The 24,859-nt window shown below is 41.7% G+C and overlaps 1 protein-coding gene across 6 annotated transcripts in view; it reads left to right on the forward strand.

Annotated features, from left to right (window-relative positions):
* Window positions 1-24,859, forward strand: part of WWP2 (WW domain containing E3 ubiquitin protein ligase 2) — a 144,771-nt gene that overhangs the window by 98,945 nt on the left and 20,967 nt on the right. For 4 of the 6 annotated variants that reach the window (XM_055305419.1, XM_055305423.1, XM_055305420.1 and 1 more), the window contains 3 exons: window positions 3,455-3,665; window positions 16,272-16,361; window positions 24,655-24,829. In XM_055305419.1, the coding sequence (XP_055161394.1) occupies window positions 3,455-3,665; window positions 16,272-16,361; window positions 24,655-24,829 (476 nt within the window). Of the gene's footprint in view, window positions 1-3,454; window positions 3,666-16,271; window positions 16,366-24,654; window positions 24,830-24,859 lie in introns of those variants that run through there. The other 2 variants (XM_055305425.1, XM_055305424.1) reach the window with 2 other exon arrangements.

Here is a 24,859-nt window from a genome sequence, read left to right on the forward strand (position 1 = left end):
TTGCCAGATGTTCTCCACAGAGATTTTAATAATTTCTACTCCTGCCAGTGATGTATGAAAATGCCAGGTTTTCTTATATTCTTACCAGTATGTAATTAAATTTTTTATGGGTGGATGGGGCAGAGGGAGAGGAAGAGAGAGAATCTTAAGTAGGCTCCATGCCCAGCTCAGAGCTCCACGCAGGGCTTGATCTCACAACCCTGAGATCATGACTTGAGGCAAAATCAAGAGTCAGACCCTTAATTGACTGAGCCACCTGGGTTTCCCGGAATATTGTTTTTTTTTAATTTTTTTTTACACCAATCTGATAGTTTAAAAAATGGTACTTCATTCTAGTCTTCAATTGCATTTCTTGTCTCATAATTGAGATTGAGTATCTTTTAATAAATTTAGGGGTGATTTATATTTCCTTTACTCTGAAGTGTCTGTGCATATTTTTGGTCTTTTTCTTATTGATTTGTAGAGATTCTTTTCATATCAAAAAAATTAGACGTTGGGCCGTAATATGAGTTGGCAATAATTTTCCCCAGCTTTTGGGTTTTTTTATTTTGCTTTTGCTTGTGATTTTTTTCCCATTTTAAAAAAAATGCTTCTAATGTAGTTGAATTCATCCATCTTTTATATCTTCTAGATTTTATGTGATACTTCAAAAAGTTTTTTCTACTTTGAGATAAAAATATTCTCTCTTTTCTTTAGTTCCTCTTTAGTTTAATTTCTTATGTCAAAATTTTTGATTCATCTGGAATTTATTTTCATGTCCTGAATAAAGTAGATATAACTCTTTTCCCCAGTGTACTACCCAGTTGTCACAGCACTGTCTACTGAATGATCTCTTTGCTGCACTCATTTAAAATGCCACCTTTGTCATATGTGTCATTTAATTTTCATGGCTATTCTTCTGTATTTAGTTTTTCTTATACCTTTAAAAAAAAACATTTTATTTATTTTAAGGAGAGAGAGAGAGAGAGTGTGAGCAAGGGGAGGGGCTGAGGGGAAGGTAGAGAAAGAGGCAGACTGTGCTGAGCTTAGAGCCGTTGTAGGGCTCAATGCCACCGACCGGAGATCATGACTTGAGCCAAAATCAAGAGTTAGAAGCTTAACCTATTGAGCCACTTCAGGTTACCTAGTTTTTCTTAGAACTTTTAGAATGAATTTATTTAGTTCTCAAAAATATCCTGATGGTTTTTTTCTTTAGAATTTTTTTTAATTTTTATTTATTTATGATAGAGAGAGAGAGAGAGAGAGAGAGAGAGAGAGAGAGAGAGAGAGAGAGCCAGAGAGGCAGAGACACAGGCAGAGGGAGAAGCAAGCTCCATGCACTGGGAACCCGATGTGGGATTCGATCCTGGGTCTCCAGGATCGTGCCCTGGGCCAAAGGCAGGCGCCAAACCGTTGTGCCACCCAGGGATCCCCTTTTCTTTAGAATTAATAAAATTTTTAGATTTGCATAAAGAGAATTGCCATCTGTTGTGTTTTACTAACTGCTGAACTAGAATAGGAATAGAAGTATGAAATTTCGCCTTTGTGTGGGGGAAACACGAGTTGCGTAAGATGGAGTTACTTATTAAACAACTAATTTAGTTGATGTGGCAGACAGTATTTCATACTCTGGGGAGAAAGCAAATGAATTAATCACAGGTAGTCTCTAAGCTCTTTTCCATTTCTTTCTTTCTTTTTTTTTTTTTAAGATTTTATTTATTTATTCATGAGAGACACAGAGAGTCAGAGACACAGGCAGAGGGAGAAGCAGACTTGCTGCAGAGAGCCTGATGTAGGACTCGATCCCAGGACGCCGGGATCATGACCTGAGCTGGAGGCAGACACTCAACCGTTGAGCCACCCAGGCGTCCCTCTTTTCCATTTTTTAAGAGCGGGTGGCATCACGTCATGTGAAGAAATTTTGGTTTCAGCTGGCCACCGGTTTCAGGTTAGACAGTAGGATCATGTCCACAGAGGGAGAAGTAGAGCACAGTGAATGAGTAGTTCAGGCTCTGAAGGCAGGCAGTATGGGTGAGAATTAGATGCGCCTTGACCTCAGCAGGTTATTTGACCTCTTTGAGCCTCAGTTTCCACAGTTGTAAAATGGGATATTAATTGTACCTAATGTGTAGGATTGTGTGTGAGGCTTATATGAAATAATTCAAAATGCTTTGCACTCTGCCTGGCACACATTGATGTTCTCTGCATGTTAACTAATACCACTTATATTGGAAATCTGACTCCACTGATCTGGTGGTATCTGATATATGACATTCAGTTCCTCCTGTCATTATTGAGGAGAGGCAGTAGAAAAGATACCTAGAAGAGAGCAGCTAGGTGATAAGAAGGGAAGGACCTAAAAATATTAAAGCAAGAACAGGCCTTCTTACCAGAAAAGAGAAGGTGAATGAGAAACAGGGTGGCCTATACTTACTGTATATGGTGTGGGGGTGGGGATTGGGACCAGATAGTGGAATTCTGCTTAACATAAGAAAAAACTTGCTGGCAGGACATCTGCTCAAAGATGGAATGGTTCCATAGCAAGTTCCTTGTCAGAAGCATTTAAGAAGACTCTAGATAGTACATTTGTTACATTTGAAACTGCAAAAAGAATTTCTGAATTATAAAGATGAGGCTAAATCACAACTAAGGGATTTTCCTACAAAATTCTAGTTTAAATGTGCACACATATGCAATTACATATGTAGAAAAATTATCTGCATATGGCTTACCCATTTTCAGAGAATTCCTCAAAAACCTTGTTTGATCTATTTTGAGTGGGAGGATATTGCATTGTCTTGGGGTCCTTGTGAACACCAGTGATCATCAAAGAAATAAAGAAATGGAGAAAGAAGGAGACTCGGAACAGGCTTATTTGACTTCTTTTTGTCTATTGTTACCTTGAAGACAAATCCCTCATCTTTGGAGCCCATCTTTTTCATCTATGATATTAATCTTTGCTCCATACTTTGAGCTTGAGTCTTTCAAAGAGCAAGCACATTGTTGGAAGTTTTTAGCTTCTTAGTGTATAGAGAGCTTTTTGAAGGAAGGTGCTATTTATGCCCTGCAGACAAATGACAAGTTTAAAGAAAAGTATGTGACCCTATAGATGTGGCATTGGCCTTGCTTCATTTAGCACCAATAAATCCTCTTCCTTCCGGCTACTCTTTTATTGTAATACATGTCATCATAATACTTTAGAAAAATTTCGTGAAGGTATACAAAAGAGGTAATATTTAATCTATTTATTTCAGATCCATCTCTCAGTTTGGGGGGAGGGGGGCCAGAGAGCAGAGGCAGGCCGTTCCTGACATGCTGTAATTTCCAAAGTTATGTTTTGTAAAACTTTGTGCTGTCACCGGATACACGCACAGTAACATTGCAGGTACCGTGTTACCACTTTAAGGGGAAAAAATGTAGCAAATGTGAACACGAGTCTGAGTTGATCTCTCAAGTATGATTTCTCTCTTTTCAGTGACTGATGAACCCGCTGCAGCCACTGATCCTGAAGAACCCTCTGTTGTTGGTGTGACATCCTCGCCTGCTGCAGTGTCGAGCGTGACCCTGAACCCCACTGCAGTGTCTCTCCCCGCTCCAGCCACACCGGCGGAAGGAGAGGAGCCCAGCACTTCAGGCACACAGCAGCTCCCTGCGGCTGCCCAGGCCCTCGATGCTCTGCCTGCTGGGTGAGTAGCCTTCCGGCCCACAGCAGCGCTTCCCCCACTCAAATCTGAGGCTCCTTCACCAGCAGAGAAACAACACGGTTATTTATTGCCCAGTGGCCTGTAGTCTCTGGGGAGGCTGCGTGCATAGGAGCGAGCGAGGTGTAGAAGAACTGCTTGTTCTACATAAATCTTGAAAAGAATCTAAATCATCTGGGGCAGAATCAATGCTACCTTATACTATGACTTGAAACGAACAACTTGACTAAGAGAGTGTGGCTTTTATGAAACAAGGAGCTCATTTTGCCTTCCTTAGTCTTTGGAGAGTGTTCGTCTAGATCCTCCTCAGAAAACTGCTTTTCTCTGTTGAATTTTATCTTAACAGTCTATGGAGGACATTAGGCTCTGAATATTACTGTATATTATTCCCGTAATAGAGGGGCTGCTGTTAACATGGACTGCTAGTTTTCTTGGCATCCATCCTTTAGTTCAGAGTTAAATCTGATGGTAAAGACCTTGGATGATAAGAAGATGGCCCCATTAAGCCAAAAGGGAGTTGAAGTTTGGCTGTATAGTGAATAGAGATTAAGAGCATGGGCCAGGGGATCAAACAGATCTGGCTTCCAATCCCCCCTGGATCCTATGTGACCTTGCTCAAATGGCTTGCTGTCTCTGTAAGGGGGAGTTAATAATGATGCACACCTCCCTAGGAAGTTAAGAGCGTTTAGGAAGCACTCACCCAATGGTGACTGTTCCTTCTGGTGAATGATATTTTTGAATTGATTGTGAAGGAACCGCAACGGAAGGGAACTGAGGTCTTATCTTGGCCAATACCAGTCACAGGTAGGGCCAATCCTGTTGTGGTCCTGAAGTCCATCCTGGTTATCAGTTTGGTACCAAGGAAACCAGTGTCTCTATCACCAGAGTCACTGGTCTGGCTGATGGTGGTGGTAGTGGCGTGTGAGTGGGTCCTCTGAACAAGTGGACAAGTGGGTCCACTTGTTATTCATAAAGGAAAGGAAAGGGTGCATGGTCTCTTGCTTGATGTATATATAATATGCCCTGTCTTCTTAAGCCTCTTTAGAAAACTCACTTGTTAAAAACAAAAATTGTAAATCTGAAGGCAGATGTGATTTTTACCACGTACGTATCATATCCTTAGCATTTGGCCCACTACCTAACATATACCTTAATAAAGTATGATGAATAGATGAGAAGTATTACAAGTAGTTCCTCATACCTCGAACCTGGAGAGATGGGGTAATGAGAGGTAACTGAGAAGTTTTTGTGAAGTTTTTGATTTTGCGAAAAGATTAATAACCAATTGCTTGTGTCCAACTCTTTTCTACGGAGATTTATGTTCTCTTTTTGTATGTGGTAAAGGGTACTAGAAGGACCTTTGTTTGGTTTATAATTTCAGATCCGTATGCTGTAATTTGGGGGTAACAGAGCAAAATCATTTTGGCAGAAAGGAGAGAAAATGGCTGCCTGTGTCCCCTGTGAGCTGTTTGTTTTCTTTCCGCTGAGCAAATGCCTGGAAGGCCGGCTTCGCTCCTGTGTCAGTCACAGGCAATTAGGGCTAATGGCTCAACATGTCTTTATGTGGGGTGTGTGTGAGGGTTACTGTTCTCTGGGATTGGGCTCTTCCTGTTTCCAGGCAGCTGGAAGACTCCAGGCCCTGAAAACAGTCTTTATTCTAAGTTTGGCAGATGGAGCAGCCCAGGGAAGCCGATTCCCCACCCCCATCCTTGCCAGAGGCTGAAGCCCTTTGCCGAGGTAGAGCCTGAACAGTCTCTTTTCCTCAGAGCGTTTAGAGTGTTACGAGATCCGTGTGCGGGTCTGGGGAGGCCACTGCCCACTGCTAACATGTATGATGGTTCAGAGAAGGGTATTGAGACCCAGTGTTCCATCTGAAGGCCCTAAGGTGCCCACCCCTAAGATGGTGGGAGCTTAGTACTTTGCACACTGTCTCAAGGCCTGGAGATTGGAGATCACCACCAGAACTGCTGACGGCGTGGCATGAGGATGGCATGCTTCCAGTTTGCTGCTGTGTGATGGCAAATCAGAGGACATACTCCCTGAAGTGACCTTGCCACCTCAGTGACCTACCGTCACACACTAGCTTACTTGCAAGTTCAGGAGATCTGATTAAGATGGGTTATTCCTTTATTCCTGGTACCCGGCTTCATGAGTCAGGAGACCAGGTTTCACCTTTTTAAATAAAACTCTCAGCATGACATTTCACACCTGGAATGCTGCTGTGGCCGCGCATTGTCTTTAGGGATAACTTCTCAAATCCTTAATAAGCCCTAAAAAGCCCCACGTGATATGACCTCACTTCACCCTCAAGCCTTCCATGGAAGATTCTGCTTTGCTCTCTAAGCTCCAGCCTTAATGAGTTAGGTTAGTTTGACAGATGTACCACCTTTTCTCTGGACTTAGGACCCTCCACCATGCAGCTAGCTTTTGCCGAAAACTTCCTCACCATTTTTTCCATTAATCAATCAGCGTTTCCTCTGGGAAGCCTTGATCCTTGGTAGACCAGGTCAAACGGCCCTACCTCCTGTGACACTCTGTTCACATGTGTATTTGCTTGTTTCACGTCTCTGCCCTGCGGAGCTGTAAATCTCAGGACGACAGAGAGACACAAAGTAGGCCCCCCAGATGTATTTGTAGTGAATAAATTTAAATGCTTTTTTTTTTCTTTCTCCACCTGGATGAATGTGTTCTGCTTCTTTGATACCTCAGATAGCAACTGTGACAGGAATATTGCATTTTCTTCCCAGAGGCAAGAGCAGAAAGCTGTCATCCACTGGGCTGATTGGCTTTGGGTTCAAATATGCATCCCTCCTGGGTCCTTGTGCACTGGGAGATCCCACGGAGCATATCTCCTCTTGACTAAGGCATTTCTGAGCCACTCAACACTGCTTTATCAAGGCATCTAGCTGACCGTCTCTTCCCAACTTGATCTTCTGAACCCCTTCAGTCTCCTCTACTATGCGATGACCAAGGTTCCCTGGGGAATCCCAAGGGCCCATCTTCCTGGTGGCTGCATTGCCTTTCTGAAACATGCAGCATTTGCGACTTTTTTTTTTTAAGATTTTTATTTATTTATTAATAGGAGACAGAGAGATGGGACACAGGCCGAGGGAGAAGCAGGCTCCTTGTGGGGAGCCCAATGTGGGACTCGATCCTGGGACCCCAGGATCATGATCTGAGCCAAAGGCAGATGCTCAACCACTGAGCCACCCAGGCGCCCCATGACTCTGGTCTTAAAGAGTTTGCACACATCTGTATGTTTTAAGGACCAAAGACTACGGAAGGCTGGGGTGCATAAGTCCACAAACAGAGCACCCCTCGGCTCCTTTCTCTTTCCCTGACTCCAAAGTCATTGGCTTCCTGCACTTTTTAAATTTAATTAGCACGAAAGAAGCCAAGTGGAAGGGTGTGGCATTTTCAGGTTGCAAAAGTACGTGGAAGGAGGGGGTGCCGGGAAGGCTGGGGGGACATGGCGAGATAGTGGTCCAGGCAGCGGGCAGTGGGGAGTGAAGCCACTTTGATCAGTTGGCCCCGCATCTGTTTTTTATCAGCCCCAAGCCCACTTTGGGAACCAAATGCTCATTAACAGACTGTGTGTACACGGCTTAGGTAAACTCCAAGTGCATCCTGGGCCCTGCAGCTCACTCCGGCCGCCGCACACAGAGGCACATTATTTGCCTCTGGCAGCCTGCGCTCTGCTGTGGTTTCTTACATAAGGGAGGCCATTGTGTTTGGACTGCCGACTTACCTCAGCACTGCCATTTCACACCATCCTTTTTCTCCCGCAGTCATTGGCTGGCCTGTCTGTTTCCTGCCTCAAAGTAGAATTAATTGAGGAGGGCTGTTTTCTAGATCTTTCGGATTTGCCATCTCCCCTACCCCTATATTCGGTGATGGGCATCCAGAAGCCCTTTGCCCCACATGCTCCTTGAGACGCTATCAAGGATGACAGTCTGCTAAGAGTTCTTGGATATTTTGTTTGTATAGAGCTTTAAGAGACGTTGGAATTTGGAGCTTCTCTGCTAAGTTATAAACCAGCCGCTGCCATTGCATTTCATTCCAAACTCATTTTTGGCACTCGCCAAAAGATCCTTACCCGAGGAGTTTGAAAACAGTACTTCTTACACTGTCTGTGAAGAACTAGACCTCTTTTTTCCCCTGTTTTTGTTTTATTTTCTTATTTTCAATCTGTTAAGAATCTTTACTTTTGCTCTCTACTTATCCACTGATCATGTACTTAGATGCTGTGGCAACACCAAATTGGTACGAAAGTTCCTTAATGCTTAGAAACTTCTGTACTTTTCTAGTTGCTAAACAGTAACAGTTTAGGCCGTGAACCATGCTTTGAGTAGCACCAGATTAAGGATTATACTGGGAGATTCTGTGCCTTTTTGCTGAATATGGTTTAGTTCTTGGCCATGCAAGGACTATTACCCGCTTAGGTAATGCTGAATATCAGCACTTGCTTCTGACTTCCTCCCCCTCATCTCAGAATGAAACCTTATTTCCAAAGATTCTTACGTCGTCCAAGGTTGGTCCATGAGACGTTCTCACACTACTACACGTATGTATAATTTGAGTTTCCATTCTTACTACACTTTCTTGAGACTCCTCAAGAGCAGAGATTATTGTGTCCATCTTTGTATCCCCAGCACCTAGCACAGTACCTGGCTCTGAGGGAGATGGGGTGAGAAATATTTGTTAATGACCAGATAAATGATTTCAATTTTCTGAGTAGCATTTAAGATTGAAAAAGATTCTTCTTAAGTAGAAAAAGAAAATGGTGAAGAAGAATAGCAGTAACAGACAAACACCCAGATTTAACCATTGGTGCTTTCCAGATTGTGTATATTTTCCCCTGATCATTAGTAATAGCTAACATGTGTTCAGTGTTTACAGTGTGTAGGGGATGCTAAGTTTTGCCCTTGGATTATTTGGTGCTGTCTTCACAACACTGTGTGGTAGCTGCTTTTATCCTCATTTTACAAATGATGAAACCTTAAGCAATTTGCCCAGGACCACATATACAGATACATACACGTAAATACATCTCTACCAAAATTTGATCATCTTACAGTATGTGCTTTTAAAACTAATTTTTTTATTGTAAAATGTTTTGAGCATGCCTATAAGAATGGAAGAGTAATATGAGAAATGCCTGTGGGCTCACCACCCAGCTCTATCGAATTTTAGCATTATGCTGTATTTGCTGTGGACTTCCCCTTTTTTAACTTCTTGATGAAGACATTACAAATACAGTAGAAAGTGTCTGTGAACCGCTTCCTGATTCTATTCCCTGTATACACAGATACATGGAACTTGGCATATTCATTTAAACCACTATAAGGTATTCTAGTGTATGAATAAATTTTTATGTATAATTCAAATTTATATTTATTATGTTTATAATAAATATAGATATATAAAATATAAAAACTTATATAAGTATTTAAGCATCTATATTATATTATTTTAATAAACATTATATTTAATTATTTTTATATATTTTATACATTTTTATATTTATTTTATATATTTTATTATATTTATTTTTTATTTTTATTTATTTATGATAGTCACACACACACACACACACACACACACACACAGAGGCAGAGACACAGGCAGAGGGAGAAGCAGGCTCCGTGCACCGGGAGCCCGATGTGGGATTCGATCCCGGGTCTCCAGGATCGCGCCCTGGGCCAAAGGCAGGCGCCAAACCGCTGCGCCACCCAGGGATCCCTATTTTATATATTTTAATTATTTATATAATTATGCCTTTCATTTGTATATTTAATAATAGCTTAGTAAATGTATCTTTTATATTTTTACTATTATTATCTCCTCACAGTTATAAACATGCTACAGTGAAGTTTTTCTGTGATAATCTTTGTCTGCATGTCTCTCTTTTCTAAAAACGATTTTATTTATTTATTTTACAGTGAGAGGGGTAGAGGGAAGGGCAAAGAGAGAGAGAGGTAATCTCAAGTAGACTCCCCGCTCAGCTCAGAGCTTGAGATGCAGGGCTAGATCCCAGGACTCTAAGATCATGACCTGAGCAGAAACCAAGAGTCGGATGCTTAATCAACTGAGCCACCCAGATACCCCTGCATGTGTATTTCTTTAAGGCATGTGCTGGACCTGGACTGTCTTTATTGTAGGGGTTGAAGATCTTCAATATTAGTAGATATGATCAAATTGCTCACCAAAACTCACACTCCCATGAGCATACATAAGGATTCCTGCTAAAACTTAATATTGTGAGATTTTTTTTTTTCCTTTTGGCTCTTTTGATGGGTATGATTGGTGTCTCTTTGTGGTTTTAATTTGAATTTCCTTGATTACCATTGAGATTGAACCTCTTTATACATCTTCCTCATGTGCCATTTGTGTCTTGTCTAAAAGTCTTTCCTATACTGATGTAAAAATTTTACACATATACACTCTTCACATTTTGTTGATTTTGATATGCCTGTTATTTAACATTTGAACTTTAAAATCAAGATGTAATTTACAAGCTTCGTTGGCAGCATTTTTTTCTTTCTTAGTGATAAGTTAAATCATACAATTGATGGCATTTTCAATTTAATGAAAAATAATGTTTTTATATAATTTTTAAACAAAAATTTGATTGTATTGTGCATGTTATTTGTTGACTTAGTTTTTTAACCAATATATTGTAAATACTGAACAAGACAATATTATCTGTGCTATTTTCAATGACTGTTACACCCATTATAGAAAGAACAATATATTTTACTAATCCTCCATTTGGGAGCAGTTAGTTTGTTTCTAGTTTTTGTGTAACAGGCCATAACATACTGTGATAGATGCACTTCTGGCTAAATCTTTGATGCATGTATGACAGCATACATCCTAGAAGCATAGCTGCTGAGTTAAAGGATATTTACATAGGAAAGGTTTTGACCAAGTTGCCAAATTGCCCTTTTGAAGGGGCATACCCATTTTTGCTCCCACCAGCTATTTTTTAAAAAGTGACTACTTCTCTGTATTGCCAAATTTATCTGCAAAATCTGTTATCAGCAGAAATGTTAAACTCTTTTTTCTTTCTTCCTTTTTTTTTTTTAAATGTACACCATCTTAAGGAATTGTCTTGCCTCTCCATGAAAACATAACATTTTTATGTTGCCATCTTTCACAGAGGAGCTTTGGAGACTTTTCCAATGCAAAGAAATTGGATGGTTGAAGAAGAAGAAAAATAGACTTAATGCTTGAGCCTTGACTCCTGCTACACAGTGCCATTCTCTGCTTAAAGGGCATAAAGCACTGGTTGTTGATAGTTTTTAAGAAGGGGTTAGTGTGATTAGATTGAAAGGAAAGCTCAGTATCTCAAGAAAGTTTCTTGGAGGAAGACTGAGTTTAGCACATTTCTGACCCAGTTTACAAAGGATCTACTAAAGCCGTGAAAACATTGAGCAGGAGATTTTTTTTCCACTGCACCTAGATTTCTGGCTCGTAAATGTAAAAATGTCCCTAACAGAGGAAATAAGTTGTATGGTTCACCCAGGAAGTGGCCGAAGCTTGGGGAGTAGGATTTGGTTCAGTCACTTATTAGAAGAGCATACAGTAAGAAACTGAATTCCATGGGGTTTTTGCCCGTGGGGAGTTGAACTTCCACATATGCAGCTTTAAGAATACTTGAATACTTTTAATGTCTTTTTCTGAAGTTTAGTTTTTGTCTTAAATAGTCAACAAGGCATCTTTTCTTCGGGGTGTGCGAGGGTTCTGGCCTTTGTTTTCTAACAGTGTATTTTGAATAAGAGTCAACTTTACCAAGGCCTAGTGCCTGTATTAGTAAAAATGCACAAATTAGTAAATAATGAAAGTTAATAATGCCCTCACTAAGATTGAATTTTTGAGGATGTTAAATAGGTAAATCCATAAGGGCCTTTTAAAGAGAGCATCTCTGATAGTAACCTGAACTCCTTGCCTGGCTTTCAGCCCTTCCCAACTTAATCCTACTCTTGGTGAAAATGTGATTCTGGCCCAACATAGGGAAATCTGGTCTCAGGGTTGATTGAGTGGCAGAGTAATGGAGAATTTCCCAAAGACCTTTTAGGAAACCTTTCACAAGAAATGTAGTTTAGGGAACCAGACAATTTCCTTTCAGTTTTATAAAGGAGAGAAATGATTGGGTGTCATCCTTACAATGGGATTTTTACCCTTTTAATGATGGTGATGGCGGAGATGGGGGTGGTGGGGAGTGGGGGTGGGTGGTTAGGGCAGGGGCACGGAAGATAGAGAACTGAATAAAAGGCATAGGAGCGAAGGTAATTTAAGTTAAAAAAAAAAAAAGAGGACCTACGATTAATTGAAATTGGAGACTTCTTTTTAAGTGTGTTGGAATACAAAGACCCTGTGTAGTCCACGGTCGAACTGAATGTTACTCGTTGAAGGCCAAGGAGCAATGTGTTGGGAAGGGACCTGAATCAAACCTGATGCTTTGAACACTGTTTCTGAGAGCATCAAAGAAAGCTATTCAGTGGGAGAGGATATGACCATGTGACCAGGATGCAGTATTGAGACCCATGGGTAGTGCAATTGAAAAGCTTTTTTATCTCAGTGTGAAGAAGGTGCTTATAAGGGACAGAAACCTAACCCCTGACAGGGATGTGCTGATGAAAGGTCGCTACCAGTATCACTTTCTTGGCATGAGGAGACCGAACCAAGACAGTCGGAAGGCTTCATCTATGTGGGTCAGCTGCTACTGAGGAGACAGGAGAATCGGGAGGCTCTTTTGATTGTTGCTAGAATTGACCGACTGTGCTACAGTGAATGAAGGGAAGAGGTTTGTGTGAATTCTGAGGAGCCGTGCAGGTAAGGGAGGAGTCGAGAGTTCCCTAAGAAAAGCAGTTAGGCCAGGTCATGGATCAGGGAGGACCTACATGGACATTTCATCTGAGCAGGAGTCCAATTTTAAAAGGAAAAATGTAGATATCAAAAAAGGTAATGCAAGAAAGGTCTCGTTCCTCTGGTAACTCTTTTCCCAGTTAAGCCAATTGAGAGGGTTCACAGAAGGACATGGAGATTTGCTGGACAATAACAGCTCCTGAAAGGGAGACTTTCATTTCTAGGATCAGCTGGGATCAAAGATGGGATGGACAGATCTTATCCGGGCTTGGAAAGAGCTGCTGTAACTCTTGAATGTAAGCGAAGAGGACTTCACGCCGATTTCCTTTCTGCCAGCGTGTGGGAATACCACTGTGTCAATTAAAGGCATTGACCTCATGGAATTTTAAGTGTTATCCCATCTTCAAATTAAATATGAGCCAAAGTGCAACAAAACCAAGCTTTTCTCTTCACCTGAAATGAATTATAAAAGTAGAGACTACTTAGAAGATGAAAGTTGTAACAAAAGAATTTTTGGAATAAAGAAAAATGTGTTTTGGGCACACTTTATCTGCAATCACTGCAACAAATATTTTGTCTTTTTAAAAGGTGCAGCCTCACCCACATGTTATGGACGGGTTTCCAAATAGTGACTACAAAATGAGCAGACTCGTTTTTGTTGGTGCTGCTGTGCCAGAAACTGCCAAGGAAGAGAAGGAGCCTAGCTGACTTCTCAGGGAGCACTGAGAGGTTCTCAGCTACGTAAGCCTTCCTGGGAGCAAATGTTATGAAAAGAGTGGTTTGCTGCCATTTTCTTGAGTGGCTTCCATATTTCAGTACCTAACGCATAAGCCACGTATCTTTTTCTCAAGACTATCTCATTTCCAAATTCAGATGACTAAAGAGGGTATCAGATTTGCTGCTCTAATACCAAGCAGACAGGAGGAGCTTGGGGATCTGGTGTGAAGCCACAGCATGTTAGCCTGGCTTTGTTTGCTGAGAGGTCCTCAGGAGAAAGGTTCTCTGTAGATATGGCACCAGCCTCTCGAGCTGATAATACTTGTTTCTCGAGGGAGAAGAGCTTTAGCTTTTTACCCAGTGTCATTTTCATCTGGCCCCCTTTGGCAGATTATTCTTCCCTTTTGATTAAAGAGTGAAGTGTACAGATCTTTTTGCATCAAGAGGAGTCAGGGCACCTGGGTCAAGTCACCCGTATCCACTTTAACCAGAACCTTGAGCAAGACTACCCAGGAGAGGAGATGTTCTCGAGCACATGTTGGCGGTGTAGGTAGCACTCTGGTCCTCAAGCCTGAGGCTAATCCCTTTTGAGGTGGGACTGTGGACCCACTGGACCTCACTGTTCCCAGGGCTAACCCTCCCAGTGGTGCAAGCTGTGAGCCTCTCCTGGTAGATCACATCTGAGCAGAGGGCTGTAATTAGAATGGAGCCTAGACATGAATACAGTGGACCCATTGTAATTACTCCACAGTTGTCTTGATTCTACTGGGCGCCATACCTGGACTCCAGTGCTGGGGAAAGCTGTTCGCTTTGAGATGGGGATCGGGAAGGCACCTGGCACCTTGTTTTTGGGATAGTAGGTTTCCTATAAATTCCACTTGACTTTCCTTTTCCTTATTTCTTCCTTTCAGCATGTTGTGGTACAACTCAATGGCTGGGGAGTCAGAGCTGAGCTGGAATGACACGTAAAAGTTACTTAGCTTCTCTGATCCTCAGTTTTTTCTATGGTGGTGGCATTTCCGACCTTAAAGGATGAAGGCAAGGACTGCTTGAGTAAAACATGAGCTTGTAGCTCATTGCAGATGCTGAGAGGGTGATGGTACCTTCCCCCCTTCCTTTGTGTTACAAGCCTCATCTATATCAGTATCTGAACTAGCCTCTGAGGTATTGAGCACGCAGGCTGCTGATCAGACATTTTGGTTTAAATAAGAAACAGTATTGAATAAAGCTAATGTCCATTTACACATGGGCATTTATAAATGTCTTATTAAATAAGACATTTATTTTGGTATATAGTCAGCTCTGCTATTACATATGTGTTATTAAAAATCACCACATGTGCAAAAAAAATGCAATAAAAACCACAGGGCTTACAGGAAAAAAATGGGTTAGGAGTATAACACTTCAAAATGTGTCAGTGACAGGGGCACCTGGGTGGCTCAGTTGGTTAAGTGTCTGCCATCAGCTTAGGTCATGATCTTAGGGTCCTGGGATTGAACCCCGCATCAGCAGAGTCTGCTTCTCCCTCTTCCTCTGTGATCTCTCTCATTCTGTCTCAAATAAATAAATAAAATCTTAAAAATGAAAGTGTCAGTGATACGAAAAATAAGAACCTAATAATGATGGTAGCACAGCTTTACACACGTTGAGTGATTGAGATACATAAGGCTACAGTATAGTGTATGTTCCCATGAAAAGACCTGAAGTGTGCTTGTGGAAGCGGGTGTCCAAAGAGTTTGAGCTTGTGAATGTTGTCGCAAAGTGGTGCAAGAAGGGCTACCTGAAATCAGATGGGAGTTATAATGCCAGATGTGGATGAGTGTGGTGTACAACGTATAGTAAACTGAGACAGCTGGTGGATGCATATGGTGTATTCCTCCGTGACTGGGTTCAGCTGGGGGAAGTCATCTGTGTGCGTTTAGTGTTTCTAAGAGGAAAAGTCCTACATAAGCACACACAAAATTCACATTATGCTCACATTGTTCCCTCATGTATCAATCACGTTGGGATAGATTTATGTTTTCAAAACAAGCATTTCAGCAGAACTGACTGTACTAACTTCCTGGAAAAGTTCACCTTCCCCTAGGCAGTACCCACAAGTAGAAGTGAATGAAATCAATGTAAAACATAAAGGCTAATGGGATCATTAACAACCTTTATAAAGTGGTGATCGTTTTATAAATCTAAAAATGTGCATCCTTTATATATGGATTACTATATTCTGGGTAAGTGAAGTTATTGTCAGACCGAGTTGAGGATGGGAGTCATGGTGGGGTTGGGGTGGGTGGTCCTTAGTTGTATTTTGTAGTGATTTTGCTTGTAGATTATTTCTTTGGAAATAATCCACTCATTGCCACTGTTGGCACCCCTGTCTCATATTAACTTACACACAGACTCATGAGAAGTCAATGAATAGCATGAGGAGAGCAGTCAATAAATAACACCATGCTGTGTTTCTTGATTCACCCAGATCTCTGTTAAAGATCCTCTGTAAATGAATCTTGTATTTTGAAAAGAAATGTGATCATGAATATATATGACGCTAGGAGAATAGGGATAGTCTTCTAATTTGTGACAAAGGTTGAAGGGTCTGTGAAGCCCAGAAATCACATACAAATTTTTGTTGGTAAGTGCACTGTGGAAGACAAGTGTCCTTGGCTTTCATCACATTCCTAAAGGGATCTTTGATCCTGAAATGGCCATGAAACAGTGACTTAGAAAAATCTGTAGAATGTAGATTCATATGGGTCATTTAGGAGAAGCTGGAGTGATCTATGGCATATCATAGTACAGTGTCTTGATAAAGAGGAGCTTTGGTTCTCAAGAAGTACTACTGGGTGCCACCATCAGAGATAGCATGGAACTGGTTTGACCACTGGGTTGATCTCACAGGTCCTCTTTGTCCTCTCAGAGTTGCCACATCAATAGTGAAGATTCTTTCTCATACAAGGGGTTATGCCTTTCAACTATGTATTTCATGCTTCTCTTGACTTTATTTTTCAGATGGGAACAGCGAGAGCTGCCTAGTGGGCGTGTCTATTATGTTGACCATAATACCAAGACCACCACCTGGGAGCGGCCTCTTCCTCCGGGGTAAGGCCTGAGCTGGCAAGCCCTGAGACTCTAGAATTGGCACCAAGAGTCACCCACTGGGTTCTCTACCATTCATTGCCATAGCCATTTTTTTAGTTTCCCCTACTCTCTGCTCCTTTCCTTATCTTTTTTACCTTTCCATTGTCTTCTACATTCTTTCTTCTCTCTCTCTCTCTTTTTTTTTTTTTCCTGCTTCCTGGGCCATTGGTATCTTGATGGCCTCGGTTATTTCACCTACAGGGGTACCCTATCAGGGCCAGGTTCTCAGTCTCTTTCTGCAGAGCTAGCAAAGCATAGGGACATTTATCCGTGGTCACTTGACTACTTTTCCTATTCACTTAATTCTTCTTTCATTTCTTAGGAGATCTTAGGATTTTTAGAGCATCTCTGGGGAAAAAAGGGCATGGGGAAGCCAGGATAGAAAGAGTGTTGATGTGTTTCACAAGAAGCTTATGCCAAATCGGCCCCTGAGGGGTGCTTCTCGTTCAGCTGGGCTTTGTGAGAACGCGGCTAAGTTCTCTAAAACCAGAGGATGAATGAGGCTTCCAAGAGAGAAGACTGTCCAAGTTCAAGGAGAAGGGGTTTGGTTCTGCTTGCCAGGGACAGAAAGTTCTTTCCACATGTGCCTTTTGGTCCTGAGAGCTTTCAAAAGAGAATGTATTCTGCTCTCAGGAGAGAATCACCTCCTAGTAAAGCAGTTATGAAGGGCTCCTGCTGAAAATATGAACACCTCCTCACCATAGAGGGAGAGGATGTGTCAGAGGTGGGGAATATCGGGAAAAACCCTTGTACTCTGATTTAGTGGTCAGGTATGTGCCAGGCAAACACCACCTCACCTGCTGGTCCTACAAATTTCCATGGTTGGTCTGTTTTTCATTTCAGTTTTCCAGTAGAATGCTTGTTTTCCTTTTTTTCCCTTACCCTTCTGGAAATGAAACTATAATCTGTCATCATTAGTCCTCATTCTGTTTTCTACTTTAAGTCCAGAATATTTACTTACACATTTAACCAAAGTAAAATATTGACTTCTCTGAAAAAAAAAATCAGACTTTTTACTCTGGAAATTATGGAAATTGTCATATTAATATAAATAGTTTCAAATACCCACTAAGTAGAGAGAATCCCCACATACTCAGCCCTTGGCTTCAGTAATTACTCAACTCATGGCTAGTCTTAGTTCATCTATACCAGGGGCTGGCACACTAGGAGGCTGTAGACAAAATCCAGCTTCTACCTGTTGTCAATAAAGTTTTATTGTAACACAGACACACTCATTTGTTTACTTATTGTCTATGGTGGTTTTCATGCCCAATGGCAGAGTTGAGTAATTGCCACATAGATCGTATAGCCTGCCAAGTCGAAAACATTTACTTTCTAGCCCTTTATAGAAAAAATTTTGTCAACTCCTAATCTGTAATCCTCACCTGGGCCTCTCCCCCTTTCTTAGATCATTTTGAGGCAAACCCCAGATATCATATAATTTTATCCGTATTTTGGTATATATTTCTAAAAAAATGTTCTCTTATTAAAAACAAAACCACTATATTTTTAACAGTATTTCCTTGCTGTCATCTAATACCAAGTCAGCAGTCAAATTTCTCCAGCATCTTGCAAATTAATTATTGATTTTTTTTTTTTAAATTTTTTTTTAATTTTTATTTATTTATGATAGTCACAGAGAGAGAGAGAGGCAGAGACACAGGCAGAGGGAGAAGCAGGCTCCATGCACCGGAAGCCCGACGTGGGATTCGATCCCGGGTCTCCAGGATCGCGCCCTGGGCCAAAGGCAGGCGCCAAACCGCTGCGCCACCCAGGGATCCCCTAATTATTGATTTTTAACAGGATGAGTTTTAAACTTGTACTTTGTGTGCTGACAGCATGCATATTTAAAAGCAGTGTTAACTCTAGAAGTGTCCTGGTGGCTACCTCATACCCTCTCTGGTCTATAAGTTATCTGGGCCTTGATCTTATGAACATTTGGATAGACTCTAAGTGAAGATATTTAATGATATCTTCTAAGGATGGCCAAGGATTGATTCTGTAAGTGTTGAGGTGGGACACTATATCTAGCTTTCTTATTTTCAGGACAGTTTTAATGTTTTATTGGGAGATGGTTCAGCTCACATAGCCTATCAGTTCTTCCTAAGTTTTAGTCACAGACCTCTGAGCCCCTGGCAGGTACTTCTGCACTCTTACAGGGAGCCCAGAGAGAACAGAGTGCTCCAGCTCTCACTGCTAACTAATGGGAGAAATTCACCCCATGGGAGTATTACTGTGCAGACTGCACACTTGAAACCACAGATGGAGCCATTATCTCAGCAGACCTAGTCACCCAGGAGTGAGATTGAGCCAAAGCCAGGTTTGCTCACATGTGGTACTCAGACTAGAAGTGAGCATGGAGAGGGATCTCCATAGAGCATGGTGCAGGGGAGGTCTCGCAGAGGGAGGCCGATCAAACTTGGGCTTGTGGGAAATGCTCGAGGTGGACTTGAATGATAAGAGGAAGTTGATCCAGGTTTGGGGAACAGTGTGAATGTAAAAGGTGTCTGTAGGGAATGATTCATGGAGCAGTTTTGCTGGAGTGGAAGGGTTATGTGAAATAAAGATGCTCAGAGTGTGTGTCTAGCAAGGCACCGGGTTTGGTCTAGCAAGGCATCTCTCCTCGAACTGGAGAGATTGAAAGGGCCAACTGGGCCTCCAACCATTGTTCTGTTTTTATAGATTGCGAATCTTTGTAATATTGCACCTGGAATTAAAGGTAAGGTTATGCTGCTTAGAAGTTTGGAATTCACCAGTGCAGAGGACTTGGAGTTAAACATGTGGATTGAATATGTATTTATTTCCCTTCCTTCCTGAAACACCCCCTTAAAATGGCAATAGAAGTATGAAAAAGTATAATGATAAAGGAATGCAAGAGGAGAAGCAGCATATGGAAGATGGTAATCAAAGTTAAATCGCTGATAGATAAATGGCAGAGCTGAGAAAGCTGAAACCCAAACTTACAGTGTGGGTATCCCCCAGGAAGCCAGGGCTAGCCACGGAACACTGGAAAGCCTCAGCAATCAGACACTGGGGTGCGGGGTGTGTGACTGTGTGCGTATGTGTGCATATGTGTATGTGTGTGTAATGAGTCTAAAGACCTGAAGTTAAGTTACAAATCTGTGCAGGGAGCAGTTACATTCTCAGGTTGTCACCCATCACTTCCATCCCACTGCCACATGCATGCATACACACATGTACACCTCTCTCACACACATACACACCTGCAGCCAGCCTAGAGGATACAGTTGTAGCCGAAGGCAGGGATGAACTCAGTAAAAAAGGGATTAAGTGAGGATGCTGTCCCCAAATTAAAGATGGGAAGGTTTTTATGCTGAATAAAATGACCAGTCTAAGGGAAGAGAACTACAGATTGTGATTATTTGGGAGTCTTCTAGCGAAACAGTGGAGTGAAGCCATTGGTCAGCCTGCCCAGCCTGGATACCCAGAGCGTCCATTCAGCATTTTAATGACCTACTTTTAAATGTGAAAGAATAGTCTGGGACCAGCAGACAAGAGGATAGGGGACTTGGTGAAAATAATGTGGAAGATAAAACCAAATTATAATTCATATCCTCAAAAATTTGGTAGGAAATAATGGCATCTGTGCAAGAAAGGAGACCATAAGACGGATTATGCAGGGAATAAGAAGACCTTTTAGAAATTAATATATAGTTTGACCATTGAACGACCTAGGTATTAGGAGTGCTGGGGATCCCTGGGTGGCTCAGCGGTTTGGCACCTGCCTTTGTCCTGGGGCATGATCCTGGAGTCTTGGGATCGAGTCTCATGTTGGGCTCCTTGCATGGAGCCTGTTTCTCCCTCTGCCTTTGTCTCTGCCCCCCTTTCTCTCTCTGTCTCTCATGAATAAATGGATAAAATCTTAAAAAAAAAAGAGGAGTGCTGACCCCCTGCACAGTTGAAAATATGGATATAACTTTGACTCCCCCAAAACTTAACTACTAAATAGCTTACTGTTGACCAGAAGCTGTTACAGTTGATTAATAGATACTTTGTATGTTATATGTATTATATATATTCCTACAATAAAGTAAGCTAGAGAAAAGAAAGTGTTATTAAGACAATCATAAGGAAGAAAAAATACATTTACAGTACTGTAGTGTATTTATTGAAAAGAACCCACATGTGAGTGGACCCCGGCAGTTCAAACACTTGCTGTTCAAGGATCAACTATATATAACAGCAGAAATAAAAATTACAAGATTGAAAGATAATGTTGGAGATCAGAAAATTAGAGGGTGAGTCTAGGAGATTCAGCCTCTGAAGAGTTCTAGTAAGAAAGAACAGAGAAATAGAGGCTAGGAAATTATCAAAGAAAGAATAAAAGGAGTTTGCTAGAATTGAGAAGTAAAGTATTCAAATTCAAGGAGCCTACCATATACCCAACCCAGAGAATGGGAAAAGACTGACCCCAAGGCACATACAAATGAAATTTTGGGATGGCAAGAGAATATCTCAGAAGCCCCCCAGAAGGTACATATCAAGGATTAGGAATCGAGAATTCCATCTTTCATCTCAACAGCCAACTGTGGACCTGGCTGTTACATTCTGATAGAAAATTATTTCCTGTCTAGAAATTAGCTCTTAGGGGCACCTGGGTGGCTCAGTGGTTGAGTGTCCTGGGATCTAGTCCCATAACAGGCTCCCCGCGGGGAGCCTGCTTCTCCCTCTGCCTGTCTCTGCTTCCCTCTCTCTCTGTCTCTTACGAATAAATAAGTAAAATCTTTAAAAAAAAAAAATAGAAATCAACTCACTGTGAGGGTTGAAATAAAGGCATCTCAAGCATTTCAAAAAATGAACTTCGGTGATCTGGGACTCCAGGATCACACTCTGAGCCGAAGGCAGATGCTCAACCACTGAGTCACCCAGATATCCCGAACTTTGGTGCATTCTTTATCAGAAGCTACTAGATGATTTGTTCCACCAGATGAGAGGAAGCCAAGAAAGAAGTCATGAGATGCAGTACATAGGGGACTCCATTCGGGGGCTAATGATGTTGCCAAGAGGAAGGTGAGGGAAGATGACTCAGGGCAGTCATGTAGAGCTGGCCTGAGGCTGGGTGTCTATATAGGACCAAGTGTGTCTGGAGAAATATGGCTAAGACACATCTAACTGACCCCAAGAGGCCACCTGTGCTGCCAGAATCTGGGTGTCCTGTACTGATAGGTTCTTGAAAAACAAGCAGAATGAAATGCATAGTTCTTGCCCATCAGAAAAAAGGAAAAAGTTGTACAACTAAGGAAATGTATTTCTAGTATCCTACAAAGTCATCATACAAACTCTGAATATCGATTTAGTGATGATTTTCTAAATTGGGAGGAGAGAGCACTGTATGTTGTAAGGTAGGATGCAGTAAGTGCTCAGCTCTCATCGTGGAAGGTTCACGAGTAACATCTAACATGACAGAAATCAAGAAATAATAGAAGAAGCGTGTTATTTAGAAACATGGGAGTAAATAGAGGAAGCAGTTGGGAATTGAAAGCTGTTGCTTCTGAGGAGCTCAAATCAGCAATGGGGAGAGGCAGGGAAGGAGATGCTGTATTTTTACTTTTTTTTCATTTTTATTTTCTTTTTGAGATGCTATATTTTTAAATTGTACCTCCTGTAGTACTGTTTACATTTTTAAACTATAGATGCATGATTCCTTTGATAAAAAAAAAAAGAAAAAGAAAAAATCGCTAGTTGAGAGGATTTATGAGAAAGGTGGGAAAGTTCCAGTTTGTTGTGAGCCTTGAATACTAATTTGAAGTTTTGACTCAAGGGTGATGGGGAGTCAGGTGAAGTTTTTGAGTAGGAGCATCACACACAAGGTGGGCAGTCTGATATGATTTTCCTGATGGCAGTTTATAGGCTGGCTCAGAGTGGGGAGATTAGTTCAGGGATAGTTGGACACCAAAATGGAAAGTCAAGGGCGGGTGGCAGCAACAGAAGAAGGCTTCAGGCTGAATGGTTTACTCACTTCAGCAGGAAGGGAAGAGTCAGGAATGATGGGGTAGCTTCAACCTGAGCAGCAGTTAGAGGAGGGAAGACTCAGGTTTGGGGAGAGAGCTGTGGCATTTAGTTGAGTCCAAAGTGACAGTAGGTCATGAAGTCAAAGCAGTCTAGCAGGCAGAATCCAGGCTCAGTGCTGGCACTGGCCATCGGGACTGGGAGCTCCTTGAAGAGAAGCCATTTTTATAGAGGTTGTGGGGTAAAAGAACATTGAAAAGGTGGCCAAAAAAAGTCAGTTAGGAAGCTAACCCTGAAAACTGAGGAAGGTAACAAGTACAACAGTCATGTGAAGAAGGTAAGAATTCAGAGAAGATGAAAAGAGAAGGTAGTTAGGAAACAAAGACTTTCCAACACATATAATATGATCCATATTGGTTCCCTTCTTCGTATTGGCTTATTGTTGTTTTCTTCAGTGGTATCTCTTATCTTTTTAAAGCCCCTTTTGTCCTTCTTCCTTTTCTGAATGTGTAAGGGAAAAATCAGTACATCAAATTTGTGATAGTAGTGCAATGAATCCCAACCCGCCACTTGGTTTCTCACAGTTAATAATATTTTGTTTTATCTGACCTCCTACTTTTCAGGGGAGGGGACTGCTGGATTTTAAAGCAAATCCCAAATGTCATATCCTTTGAACCATAAATACATCCCTAACAGATAAGGGTTTAAACAAAACAAAACTAGGGGTGCTTCACTGGCTTAGTTGGTAGAGCATGCAACTCTTAATCTCAGGGTCATGAGTTTGAGCCCCACGTTGGGCATAGAGATTACTTTAGAAAAAGAAAAACTAAACTAAAATACCATTATCCACCCAACAAAATTAACCGTATTTCCTTACTTCATGTCATACCTAATCTGTGTTCCATTTTCCAGATTGTCTTAAAAATGTTTTCATAGTTGATTTATTTGAGTCAGACTCAAACTCAAGATCTTCACATTGCTTTTGGCTGATATGTCTCATAAGTCTCTCTTAATCTGTAAGTCTCTTACCTTTCTTATTCTTTTTCTGGCCATTTACTTCTTGAAGATCACTGGCATTTGTTCTGTAGAATTTCTTATGTTCTGGACATGACCGATGTGACCTTGAGGTGTTGGGTACATGCTCCTCTATCCCTTGTCTTTTCTGTAAACTTGTAGTTAGATGTGGAGGCTTGATTAGAATCAAATTCACTTTTTAAAATTGGAAGTATGATTTACATACAATAAAATACACAGATCTCAGATATATAGTTTGCTGAGTTTTGACAAATGCATACATTCCTGTCACCTGCACTCCATCAAAATGTTAAAGCATTTCCATCATTCCACAGAGTTCCCTCTCTTAACTTTCTTTTGATCACTTTTTCCCTCAGTGTGTGCAAATCAAGTTATACCTACCAAGCACAGATGAAGATTTTCACCATCTGTTCTAGCCCCGCCTTGCCCATGGGTATTTTAGGTAGTTTAGTACTTTGGAAAGGTTGCTTTCTCCTAAAAAATAATGTGGAGAATACTGCTGAGAATCCAACTCTTCTCTTCATGATCATGCAACATATTTTCACTGGTGCTTTATATCAGGATGATTTCTGTTGCAGGTAACACAAACTAGGATCCAAATTGGCTTTAATAGTGAAGAGAATTCACTGGCTAATATAACTGAAAAGTCTAGATGTAGATCCTGGTTTCAAGTGAAGCCTGATTTAGTGACTCATCAATATCACCAAGCAGCTGGCTGTTTTTTGTTTTTCTACTCTGCCATCTGTTGGGTCAACTTCCTATTATATTTGAGTTCAAGATGGCAGCCAATGGCTCCTAGGACAGCATGCTTTCTCAGCCATATCTGGCAAAGAGGAAAGACTATTTTTCCTAGAATTCCTAGCAAAAGTCATGAGATTTGCCCTGATTAAGCTCAACATAGGTCACGTGCCCACTCCTGATCCACTCAGCATTCACCTGTGCACTTGAGCATAGAGTCAGTTTCCTCAGAACAACGTGGATCTCTTAGATGGAAATCAGGAGCTAATGGTGAGGAGGGATTGGTTGCTGCAGAGACAGCCACAAATGACTGCTATAATCACATTAGCCCCAGAAGCCTCCGTGGTTGGGACTTGCCTGGCCGAGCTTCCCTGGCGCAGCCGAGCTCCTGTGCCAGACACCACACTTAACCCCCCCTCTGTTCCTCCTTGCCCGCCACCTTGAGATTTCTCTGGATTTGGAGCGTGGGACTGGGTGATCACTATATTCATTCTGAGCTTAATGTTTCCAGCTGGGAAAAACGCACAGACCCCCGAGGCAGGTTTTACTATGTGGATCACAACACCCGGACCACCACCTGGCAGCGCCCCACAGCCGAGTACGTGCGGAATTACGAGCAGTGGCAGTCACAGCGCAATCAGCTCCAGGGCGCCATGCAGCACTTCAGCCAAAGATTCCTCTACCAGGTGAGAGGGCAGGGGCTTGCCTCCCTCCCG

Source organism: Nyctereutes procyonoides, unplaced genomic scaffold (genome assembly GCF_905146905.1).
Source record: "Nyctereutes procyonoides isolate TBG_1078 unplaced genomic scaffold, NYPRO_anot_genome, whole genome shotgun sequence".
Taxonomy (NCBI): Eukaryota; Metazoa; Chordata; class Mammalia; order Carnivora; family Canidae; genus Nyctereutes; species Nyctereutes procyonoides.